This window comes from Tamandua tetradactyla, chromosome 7, assembly GCF_023851605.1.
Source record: "Tamandua tetradactyla isolate mTamTet1 chromosome 7, mTamTet1.pri, whole genome shotgun sequence".
Classification (NCBI taxonomy): domain Eukaryota; kingdom Metazoa; phylum Chordata; class Mammalia; order Pilosa; family Myrmecophagidae; genus Tamandua; species Tamandua tetradactyla.
Window position 1 is genome coordinate 95792140 of NC_135333.1, and position 12595 is coordinate 95804734.

Sequence of the window (12595 nt, forward strand, 5' to 3'; positions counted from 1 at the left end):
ATTTTAATTCAGGAAATACAGATTGCATACTAATAGTTTCATTTGAGATCATTTTCACTAAAAATGTCTTTTGGTCAGCTATTGAAAGTAATATAGGTAGCCTTTCATAAAAAGAGGACTAAATTTAATACAATGAAAAACAAATGGCTACAAAATACCATGTGAATGTTTGGCAGAACTTAATAAGTTCCTTATTCAGTACTTGTGTACAGAAATAACAACTGTACAAAGAGGATAGGGAGCCTGCTAAAGTCTTCAGTGCATAGTGTGCTTTGTAAATAACCGAGTTGTTTATCATGGATTTTAGTATTTTTCAGGGCTGATATGTCTAACAAATAATCTTAATAAATTAACTAATGTATCTAGATAAATTTATATGTAAGGTTCTTTTCAATATGCTACCATATCCTTCAAAGTTCAGAAATGGATTTGGGGTGGGAAGCTAGTTAGCTCACTTTTAAAAATTTAAGACTTCTAGAAATCACAGAAAACAGATGGACAATTAACCAGTGATTATCTCTACTACTGAAGATGAAAAAAGGCAGTGGATATACCAAAAAATCATATTTTTGAGTTTCAGTACTCCAAGGCAAACTATCATGCGCTTCTTGTGTTTTTAAAGAATAAAATTCTTTATTACTCCCTTAACTTAAAAAAAATTAAGGGATAATTTACGTATGTAAAATTCATCCTCTTCATTGTACAATTCTTTCAGTTTTGACAAATGCACATGGACATGTAACCATCACTAGCATGAAGATACAGAATGGTTTCATCACCTTCTGTTTTAGTTTGTTAAAGCTGATGGAATGCAGTATACCAGAAATGGAGTGGCTTTTAAAAAGGGAGTTCATTAAGTTGCAGATTTACAGTTTTAAGGCCCTGAAAATGTCAAATTAAGATATCCAGAGAGAGATACCAATGAAGTTCTGGATTTCTCTCTCAGCTGGGAGGATGCATATAGACCTCTGCTAGCTTTCTCTCCTCATTTCATAAGGCTTCCCCAGGGGCATTTTTCTTATGCTCCAAAGGTCTCTGGCTGTGTGGACTCTGAAGCTTTTTCCAAAATGGTTCCCTCTTAAAGGGCTCCAGTAAGCAACATCACCTTGAATGGGTAGACACCCATCTCCATGGAAACCATCTAATCAAAAGTTACCACCCACAATTGGGTGGGTCACATCTCCATGGAAGTGATAAAAAAGATCCCACCCAGCAATATTGAATGAGGATTACAGGACATGACTTTTCTGGGGTACACAGTAGTGTCAAACCAGCACACCTTCCAAAATTCCATTGTAGCCTTTTGCAATCAATCAGTTCCTCCTCATACCACCAGTAACCTCAGATCTTTTATTTGTCCTTTTAAGTTTGTCTTTTCAGAAATGTCATATGGAATCAGTCATACATATGGAGCCATTTAAGCATTTTTTTCCTAATACATATGTGAATGTCCCTCATTCCTTTTTATTGCTGAGTAGTATATCATTGTATTGATGTGTCACAGTTTGTTTATACACTCACTAGTTGAAGGGCACTTGGGTTATTTCCAGTTTTTATAATTATGAATAAAACCTCTGTAAATATTTACATACAGATCTGTATGTAAATATAACAATTTGTGTCACTTGGGTAAGTACCTAGAAGATATTTTTTGAAAACGAAACCCAAGATTACAATTTAAATATTACTATCAAAGCTTAGGAAGCACAGAAGTTGGGACATTTTTATGACAGGAACATGGGCTGTTTTTTAAATTATTGAAATTTGCCAAGGGTAAATAAATGGTCTTGGAATTAAATCTAAACAGTTTTCATGCCACAATGAAATTTAAACACATATGGGTAGAGTTTGGTAAGAAAATAAAGGACAATTCAGATTTTTTCTCTTTAAATTCTTTTTGCCATGTTTCGATTCTCTACTTTTAGATTAGTGTTCTAGTTTGCTAACTGCCAGAATGCGATATACCAGAAACAGAATGGTTTTTTAAAAGGGGAATTTAATAAGTTGCTAGTTTACATTACAACAGTTCTAAGGCTGAGAAAATGTCCCAATTAAAACAAAACTATAGAAATGTCCAATTTAATGCATCCAGGGAAAGATCAAGAAGGCCGATGACATGCAATGTTTCTCTCTCAGCTGGAAGGGCACATGGTGAACGTAGGGGCATCTGCTGGCTTTCTCGTGGCTCTACAAAAACGGACTCTCTCCAAAATGTTTCCTCTAATAAAGAATTCCAGTAAGCAACTCCACCTTCAGTGGAGACACACCTCCATGGAAATCATCTAATCCAAAGTTACCACCCCCAATTGGGTGGGCCACATCTCCATGGAAACCATCTAATTAAAAGTTACCACCCGCAGTTGTGTGGGTCACATCTCCATGGGAACAATCAAAATGCTCCCACCCAGCAATATTGAATGAGGATTAAAGGACATGGCTTTTCTGGGATCCACCATAGGTTCAAACCAGCACAATAAGGTATAAAATTTATTCATGCCTTATATGCAAACATTTCTTTTACTGAAATTTATCAAATTGATGACCTCATTTCATGATGAACAGGTGGAAATTACCCAGAATCTCATGTTAATGAACATGTTCATTGAAGTGTATAAAGGGACCCCTCATATTCATTCTGAGCATTGTGCTTCCGCCGTAGCTTTGAGCAGTAGTATTTCCCAAGCAAATGTGCATTTGAGCCAGAGCTTTAAGCTGTCAGTGTGTTAGTCAAAGCTCCAGCTCAGCAGTTCTCTGCCCCATTGGTCCTCAAGGTGCCTTCCTAGACCAGTACTCAGCACTACCCAGGAGCTTATTAGAAATACAAATTCTGGGGGCCCACTACAGACTGGCTAAATCCAATTGGGGAAGGGACCCAGCAAGCTGTTTCCTTAGGGAATATATCCATAGTATTTATTCACCCTGCACTATTTTTTCACCAAAACCAATGAGCTGTGATTAAAAAACGGAAGTTATGAGCAGTGAAATAACATTCTAAGTTAATTAAAAATGAGATTTTTAACATCATAAGCTTGTGAATCCTGAATCCATAACCTCTTTTGATCCAAGGCATGGACCTGGTTAAAATGGAAACAAACTATTTTCAAGTTCGCTTTTTTAGAGCATTACTAATAGTTAAGGCATTAGTCAGTTTATAAACCATCCTATTCCCAAATGTATTTCTAGTGCATTAGAAAGTTCCATGACCCTCTGCTGTTATTTATTTTGCTGTAATAAATAGAAGCCTCTCCATCCTCCACATATATTTGGTCTCATGAAAACCCAGAAGCAACTCTTCCTCTGGGGAGGTGGGGCATGTTATGCATGAGGTTATCTTTGAGCAGTAAGATCTAAGAACACGATGAGTGAACACTGCACCGGTCAGAGCTTCTGGCTGATCCTGTGATCTCCAGTCTCCTTTAAAGCAAGGAGTGAGGTTTTACCACATGAACTGCAAAATGAGTAAACAAATATTTTCTTATCAAACCAGATTAGACTAATTTTCAGTAGATCAGTATATGTGAAATCATGTCCACTGATAAAGGTAAGTGGTTTCACTTTCTAGTGTATCTTTTTCATGTGTGTTTTTTTTCCCCCAGTGTGTATATGTCAGTTCTTATCCTAACTGAGGGGCATAAAAGTGGCAGAGTTTTGTTTTGTTTTATAGTTAAGAATATGTTTCACATTGTTTTTCAACTTTAACATTAAAATATGTACTATTTATGTTTTAGGCTCTTCCAGGAAGCTTCTTCTGGGTTAGCAAAGTAAGGAATTGCTTGGTAGTTCTATTTCTCTGACTCATTTTTACTAATATTAGTAAAGTTGGAAAATTCAGTCAATCAGGAAGAATGCAGAGAAGGAAAGCAAAGATTTTCTCTTTTTCCTTCTGTTTCTGGTGTGAACAAAGCTAAGAAATCCCATGTCCGCCACTAATCCTTTCCTAGTGCTACTATAGGGATTACTGTTCTGTTAAAAAACATCCCACCATCCCCGTCACTTTATTTTGCCAAAGATGTTCAAGGGAGTGGATACTACTAACTTTTTAAGATAAGATTCAGGCATTCTAGAAACATGCCTGAATCTGTTTGTTAATATAGCTAGTAGTAGTAGTAGTAAGCCAGAAGTTTTAAGTTATGTTCTTGGGTTATTCTAGAGAGCATATTAATGAGAAATCTATTCTTTCAAATAGGAAAGAAATTCTGCACATGAAATCTATTCATGTGACAGGAAATTTCTGCTAAAAATATTTTTAAAAACTGAAATGGATTCATTTTGTTAAGCTATTTTTGCATTTTTTTCTGCATGGATATAAACATCCCCGAAAAGTGTTTACTAAACAAGACAAAGTGAAACTTAGAACTGGAAGTCATCACAGCATTAAGATCTCCTCCCCTGTGGTGTCACTTTTTCCTTCTGTTGGCCTCAGGGGGAATGCCGTGAGTACTGCAGTGGGGAAGCTGAGGACAAGTCCTGTTCCCCTCTTGCAGCTGCACAGCTAGAGCTGGCTCTGTTCCCATGCTAAGCTAGTAGCTAGAGGATTGAACAGCTTTGCATACCCTGCCCCTGTTCCTTTGTAGGTGTTCCACAATTCTTGCATAAAGTTCAGGGGTCCTGTGGTCTCTGCATCATTTAGAATTGCACTCTGAAATTTTAAAAAAAGGAAATATTGCAAAATGGAAATATTTTATTTCCCTATCAGTAGAAGTTCCCTTTTTCCTGAAATAACTTCTGTCCCTTCTCATTCCATCTTCACACAATTAGGATGATTGGAGACGAGTGCTTGAGTATCTCATTCTTCCTGAAAGGCAACTCTCTATTGGAGAGAAAAGAAAGATGATAAAGTTCAAAGAAGTCAAAGCTGATAAATTGTTCTCTCTTTTTTCTTCTCTAATGGACAACTTTCTGTTGTGAGTAGCCAGTACAACATGGGCTTTGAAAGTTCCTTTTAAGGTTTTATTGCTATTAGGTCATCTAAGAGCATTTTAGATAGGCAGATTTAGTGTATGTGGTATTTGTAAAACTCATATCTCTTAGTTTTGATGGTTTGGGGAAACTTCCCTTTTTTAATTTATGCTTGTAAATTTGTTTTTAAATTTATGCTCTTATGTGAAAAATTAAATGTAAATGTGTATAGCAAATGACTCAATTCTTTGGAGGGATGATAATTTCGTCCTCATTTAATACACATCCAAACCTGTATGTAACTTCAGTTTCAATCAAAGATCAAGGTTTAGATTTAACTAACTCTTCTTAGATATTAGAAGAATGCTCATTCACAAAATAAAAAGGCTGTTTCCTGGTTGTGTGTAGACTTATCCACCTTCACTCTCTGATTCATCATCTGGTACTCATCTTTACTCTTTTTGTCCTTTCTTCTCTATAAAATAGGGAGCTAATTTTATTGGTCTGAAAAATATTTTCAAAGGTCTCCCCCCAGTTTAAGTATGTCCTCTAACTTATCCCCAGTTCTATGACAGTTCACAGTTCCTATTAAGCCCCAACTAAACTGTGACCTTCTAAGGTTTTTCAGTGCCTCCATGTTAATAGACCTGGGGTCTTTAGTTGGTTGAATATATGTTGAAGCAGGCAGAAGGAAAACACATATAGATGAAAAATGGTATTAGTCGTGGAAATTGTTCATTCTACTCTTACAGAACAAAGGCGGTGGATTCTATTGCCCAAGCGCTCAGACCAATTTCTGAGACACTGGGATTTCAAAGAGAGTAAGAGTCCTGCATCTATAGCAGGAGATCAAAGGCCCAAAAATCTGGCTTCCTGAACTGCAGTGATTCTGATAGTTTTATAGCATTAAAAGATGGTCAGGTTTTAGGATAATGAGCACAATGTCTCCAGATGATATTAGAGGTGATTTAATTATTGAGCATGCACAGATTGATTACATGCTTAGTCACAGAACTTATGTAAGAAAATGGTGGCCTCTATATGATGAAGAGCGTGATTTTTAGTATTATAATGAAGGATGGGTGACTTATAGGTTAAGGTCTGAACTACTGCATGTCAGGCAGGATCATTTTGGTTGGTTAGATTCAGTTTTGGTTATCAAGCTAACTTTCGACTTGGGGTGGGTTAGTTCTAGGTTGACCTAGTAACCTTTATTAATAAACATCAGGGCCTGTCTTTAGTGATCACAAGACTCTAAAGTTGAAAAACTGGATAAGTGGCACAAGTGAAGATTAGTCACAAGATTTTTACAATCACAAGGGCACAAGATAAAGGCTATACAATCATTATCAGAGATCAAGGCAGATGGATTACAATTCAAAGATTTCAGGTATTTCCCTCTGTCTACTCTAATATACTAGAAAGTAAAGAGGAATATCTCTATAATAACTCAGTAATCATAATCATCCTTTAAGTCCTAACTCCTCGGTCACATTATGCAGTAGTTATTAAAAACTGGCTTGGGGAAAACAAGTCATTTCTGCTCTTAGAGGATAAATACAGACAGGATTTTTTTTTTTTAATGTCTAAGAAAATTAAAACATTGTCACATTTTGACAGTCTTCACCATATCATTATATAGCAACTATTCTTTTTTATGTTCAGGCTAAAACCGGAGACTTCTTGGAATCCTTTTTCTCTTAGGCACATCCAATCTCTTGACAAATCCTGCTTTAAAATATATCAAATTCTGCTGCTACCTTGGTTCAAGCCCTGTTCAACTTTTCCCTGGATTATTCCAGTAGCCTCCTGACTATACTTAACCTCCTGAAGGTTATTTTCTCTCTAGCAGCCTGAATCGTCCTTTTAGGATGAAAAGCAGGTCATTGTCGCTCCTCTGCTTACACACCTTCAGTGGATTCCCAACTCTCTCAAAGGACAAACCTCTGTCCCCTCAATGACATGTGAGGCTCTCAACCTGATCTACCCCAAACTCCCACCCATTTAATTATTTGCCCTCAATGCCCAATATGCACCAGTTCATTCCGTTCCAGACGTGGAGTCATCCCTATTTTTCTTTGAAGGCATTAAGTATCGCTGCTACTTTAGGACTTTTACCATTTTACTCTCTGTCTGGAATCCTGATCTCCCAAATATTTGCATGTCTAACTTCATGTTTCTGCTCAAATGCCAGCTTATCACTGGAGACTTCCTTGACCTCCTTCTGCTAGCAGCCCCTTACCCAGCAGCACTGTCTATTTCCCTTATCCAACTTTATTTTTCCTCCCAGCACTTTATCCATTGGGATGTTATATAAGTGCCTTTGGTTTTCTGTGTTGTTCACTACATATCTCTAGGCCTAGAAAAGTATTTGATGTGTACTGGGTGCTTCATTACTATTTGCTGACTAAATTAATACATTTCTAATTCCCTATTCTATACCTTATACGGCCAGGAAATTTTAAACCAAATGAACAGAGATATATGAGAAATTAATAAACTATCATTTTTTGCAGTTCTCTCTATTTCCCGCACTTACTTCTCTCTTGTGGAATAAATATCCTTGCTTATTAATTTCTTGTCTCTTCCTTGTTAAAAATCTGAATAATTAGCTTCTTGGAAGTTTGAGAGGCTAACTTGATCTACTTTGTAGAGAACTGAGACAGAAGGAGTTGGGGATTGGTCAGGGAAGTGGGTAGTGAGACTTAAATCCCATGGATGGCTCTATAAATGGTTTTAGATGATTGAATAAAGGGTTGTGTTGGGAGAGAAGGAGATGGGGCAAGCTTTGAGGTGTAAGACCAAGAAATTTGGGGAGCAATTCATCTTCATGGAGAAGAGTAATTGTGGTACGTTGGAGAGAGAAAATTTTCAAGATTTTTATTATATATTAAAGGCTATACTCCCCTTTCACTGAAATTGTCTTGAGAGATGAGTATAGATTTAAATTTCTTTTTATTATACTCTTCTGTGGACCACTGTTAATTTTATTAGACTTCACAATTTTATTAGACTTTATAAACATACAGCCCAGACTATAAATGGATACTTAAATATAATATGTAATTAGATTAACTTTCTTACTTTGTATCCCATTGACTTATGTTCTTTTGCTCATAACTAAAAATAATGACAGACAAAAACCCACAGGAATTATTATAAGATTATATATTCTTATTCTATATACAAAGTATTTAAATATTAATTACCATCTCAAGGATAATGTTCATATGTCACAAGTTCAACTCTAATAAAGGTCATCCCTTTTCTGAGTTAACCAAACTCTCTTCTCTTGCTTTTTGTCCTCCTGCATTTAAGCACTTCATTCTTTGGGATAGTTCTGCCTGGAGGAGTTAAACAAGGAAAGAAGAAAAAATAAAATGTAACAATCTAAAAACGTTTTCTCTTAATAATTCTTGCAAAGTTGATTTGGAGGTTGTTCTAGTTCGCTAGCTGCTGGAATGCAATATACCATAAGTTCAATGGCTTTTACAAAGGGGTATTTAATAAGTTGCAAGTTAACACTTTTTAGGCTGTGGAAATGTCTCAATTAAAGCAAGTCTATAGAAATGTCCAATCTAAGGCATCCAGGGAAAGATACCTTGATTCAAGCAGGCCGATGAAGTTCAAGGTTTCTCTCTCAAGTGGAAAGGTACATAGTGAACACTGTCAGGGTTTCTCTCTGGGCTGGAAGAGCATATGGCAAACACAGCAACATCTGCTAGCTTCCTCTCCAGCTCCCTGGGAGGCATTTTCCTTCTTCATCTCCAAAAAGTCACTGACCAGTGGACTTTCTGCTTCATGGTTCTGTGGCTTCTGTCATCCTTCTCTGCTCTCTCTGAATCTCCAGCTTTCTCCAAAATGTTTCCTCTTTTATAGGATTCCAGTAAACTAATCAAGACCCACCCGAATGGATGTAGTCACTTCTCCATCTAATCAATTTAATACCCACATTTGATTGAGTCACATGTACATGGAGATAATCTAATGAAAGTTTCCAATATATAGTGCTGAATAGGGGTTGGAAGAAATGGCTGCCTTTACAAAATTGGATTAGGATTAAAACAGGGCTTTTCTAGGGTACACACATCCTTTCCAACTGGCACAGAAGTGTAGTAAACTAGTGCATGAATTAAAGTGGGAGGATTATTTGCATATTTATACTTCATACAGTTTTTCCCAAATTCATCTGATTGGAAATTCCCTGTATTTAAAAATTTCTAGCCAATAGTAAAATTTATGAACTCCTATTTGTTACATGATAATGTATTTAATCCAGGTAATAGTATGACACATTATGATGTCACATGACTGAAGAAATATGAAATCTATTGTGTCTATAGTAAAAAGAACTATACAACACTTAAAATGCTTCTTTTTGCAGTTTTCTTGGTGTAAATTTATGCTTCCTGGTAGTTACCAACTTTGTAGGATATAAGTGTTCTTTATTATTTCAAAATAAAAATATTTTGTTCAGTCTCCATTAGATTTTCTAGTTTACAGTGTAAAATAAAGTAGCGAGTAAAAATATGGAACACAGAAGATATTTTGGGTACCTCTTTATTCTAACATTGGCAGTTTAGATCCAGGAAAATGGTAATGATACATGCTTAAAGATGGTAAATATAACTCTATTCACTAGACTAAATCCCCCCAAATTTAATACTCTTGTCCTCAAACAGTTCATCTGTCTTCACCATTAGACTTCTAAAAAACAGTGTTCCTGCATGACAAATGTCATAGTAGAGGTACATATAGATGTTTAGAGAATAAAAAGGGGAGAACTAATTTTGTTTAGTTAATTCAAAGAGATTTCCTCAAAAAAAGGCGACATTTGAAGTAGATGCTGATGAATGAGTAGGAGTGTTGAAAGAAAGATTATGAAATCAAGAGAAAACAAATGCAAAGACAAGGAGAGAGAGAGGAAATGAGTATAAGGTGTTCCAAGAACAGTGAGCATGGGCATGTGGCTGGAGCAACAGCTGTTACCACTGCTGTTAGTAAATGGAAAAGAAGCCCTGACAGTTCGGTTGATGTTTGATGGTATAGAGTCCCTTACACAAACTGGAGTTTTTTTCATACAGGCCTTTCAATTTCATCAAAGGATTTTAAATATGGGAGTAATAAGATTGGTTTCATCAGTGAATGAGCAAAATAGCTAAACTTTTTCTTCATAGGAACAATCATTTCAAACACAGGCAAACATGGGGTAAGTAATTAAGTTTTAAAATTCAGAATTAGAAAAGTGGTTTTCTTTGGTGAATTGACTTATGTTTTCTTCCTAACTTCCCTCCTCATCAGTTAGAAAAAATATGGGAAATAATAGATAAGCAAGTTAAGTATTTGCTTTTTAAATTTTGCAAGATTGAAACAATCCCCTGCCCTGTAAGAAGCTTAACGCACAATGCTGTTGTGCTCTTAGTCAAGAATCTAGCCAGGGGAAAAAGTGAGGCTGGCTGGTGTGATTCCATAACAGAGTACGAGGAAAGCAAATACTTAACTTTGTAAGTTGTTTAATGGTAGATGTTCCGAAAAATGGGATCTATATTAATCTTTGTCTTAAAAAAGATAGGATCACATGTGGGACATTTGGTGAGATAAAATAAGTCAGAAACAAAAGAACAGTGGTATGGTCACCTTTAGAAAATGCTTATAAGAAAACAGGCCTAGATTGTAAGCTTTTAGAGCAGACACAGTAACTCTGGAGTGGTGATTATTATTTCTGGATTTTGAGAGGCTGTTTTATATATATAACCTGATATTTAGAGATAAGAATGAAGCCAAACAGAATGGGGTTCAAGTAATTCAGAACATAGGGGTAAGAAAGACAAGTGTCTATATTTTGGAACCACACATACTCTTTGAGACCAATAGAAAAAGGTTTATTTGATCTGGAAATGAAATTTTCTGTAGTGCATAATCTAATTCAAACTGTATACTCATTTGAACAATTGAAACACAGAGAGCACGGAATAAGAAAGAGGTCCTTTAATCGCGTATAGATTACTGTAATGCCTGGATACATCCTAGAGTATAGTAAGCAGATAATAAAAAAGTATTGGCAAAGTCCCTTGAGGGATGGGAGAAAAAATATGGAACTGTTAAACTTTAATATCAGGAAATTCCCTGATACTGTGTCAAACTTTAGGGACACCCAAATCAATACGCCATGCCCTCAATCATGAGGCTTACTCTTGTGAAGCTTATATAGGTAGCAGAGAAACTTAGCTTACGTATGGCATGCCTAAAGTTACTTCTGGGGGACCTCTTTTCTTGCTCAGATGTGGTCTCCGTTTCTCTAAGCCTAGCTCTGTAACTGAAATCATTGCCCACCCTCCTACATGGGACGTGACTTTCATTCAGGGGTGAAAGTCTCCCTGTTGACATGGGAGATAGCTCCCAGGGATGAATCCAGACCTGGCACCTTGGGATCAAAATTCCATCCTAACCAAAAGGGGGAAAGAAATGTAACAAAGTATCAGTGGCAGAGAGAGTTCAAATAGAGTCGAGAGGCTACTCTGGGGGTTACTGTTACACAAGCTTCAGTTAGATCTTGCTACCTATCATAACCTGCCAACCCCCAACCAGGACCATTTCTGCCAATCCTAAAGAACACCTAGGGCAATATATGAGTCCACAAGGGTTCCATGCACTAGAGTAACTTTCCAGAAACCTACAACCTCCAGATGGGTCCCTGGTCCAGATAAGTCCTAAAATCTAGAGGGGCCAGTCTCTCCAGATCATCAGATAATTCCATCTCCCCACCCTATATTAGTGACAGACTCTTCCAATATGAAAAATTTAGAATTGCCATAGCCCAAACACCCCTAAATAGAGAGACAGAAAGATCAAAGGTGATGGTGGAGTTATACAGAGAAGATAGAATTTAAGAAATGAATATGAATGCTGAATCATTAAATTGATATCTCTTTTAGTCTCTAGTATTTTAGAACAGCTAGAAGTAAAAACCGAAAAATGTGAAATTGTAACCCATGTCAAACTCTGAAATATGTTCTACAACTAATTGTGGTGCTGTGCTTTGAAATTTATAGCTTTTTTGTAGATATGCTATTTTTCACAAAAAAAGGAAAAAAGTCTATTGGATTGATAAAAAAATATTGAAGCCCTCTAGCCTCCTATATTCTGGAGCAGCTAGAAGGAAAAATGTGAGAGGATCGTATGGTAGCCCATGAGAAATTCTTGGATCTCTCCTATAACTACTTGTTGAAGAATGCTTTGAAAGCTAATTGCTTTTTTATTTCTTTGCTTTGTTTATGTTATACTATACCAATAAAAAAAGTTAAAAAAAAAAAGATAGGATCAAAATACAGAATTGGGATAGATTATAGGCTGTCTCCAAGGCTTTTTAAGAGAGTCACCCAATTATCAAATGTTTTTAAAAATTGCCAAAATATATGTGTGTGTATGTATAAAGGTTTTGAGTCTACTTGTGACTTGAGCGTGAACAATGAAATTAGACCAGTAAAATATTTCTCTAATTTATAAGGAAGTTAAGTAACTTTCCCATGGTCAAAAGGTAAATAAATAATCATGTCAAAATTTTTTAGTTTCCAACTTCTAATTTTAATAATCCACCATGTTTTCTTCTAGGAAAAAAATCAAACACTAAAGATAGACATAGTCTTGCTTCTCACAGCAGGTTCACGAATCCTGACCGTGGGGACTGCAGTAATGG

At 36.2% G+C, this 12595-nt stretch overlaps 1 protein-coding gene across 5 annotated transcripts in view; it reads left to right on the forward strand.

Annotated features, from left to right (window-relative positions):
• The window catches only part of FGD4 (FYVE, RhoGEF and PH domain containing 4), a 252697-nt gene that overhangs the window by 143271 nt on the left and 96831 nt on the right, over positions 1 to 12595 (forward strand). Inside the window, exon 1 of one of the 5 annotated variants that reach the window (XM_077170481.1) lies at positions 3030 to 3541. The exons of the other annotated variants lie outside the window; for them this stretch is intronic. Within the exon in view, the coding sequence (XP_077026596.1) occupies positions 3526 to 3541 (16 nt within the window). The 5' untranslated portion in view covers positions 3030 to 3525. Of the gene's footprint in view, positions 1 to 3029; positions 3542 to 12595 lie in introns of those variants that run through there. 5 annotated transcript variants of the gene reach the window in all.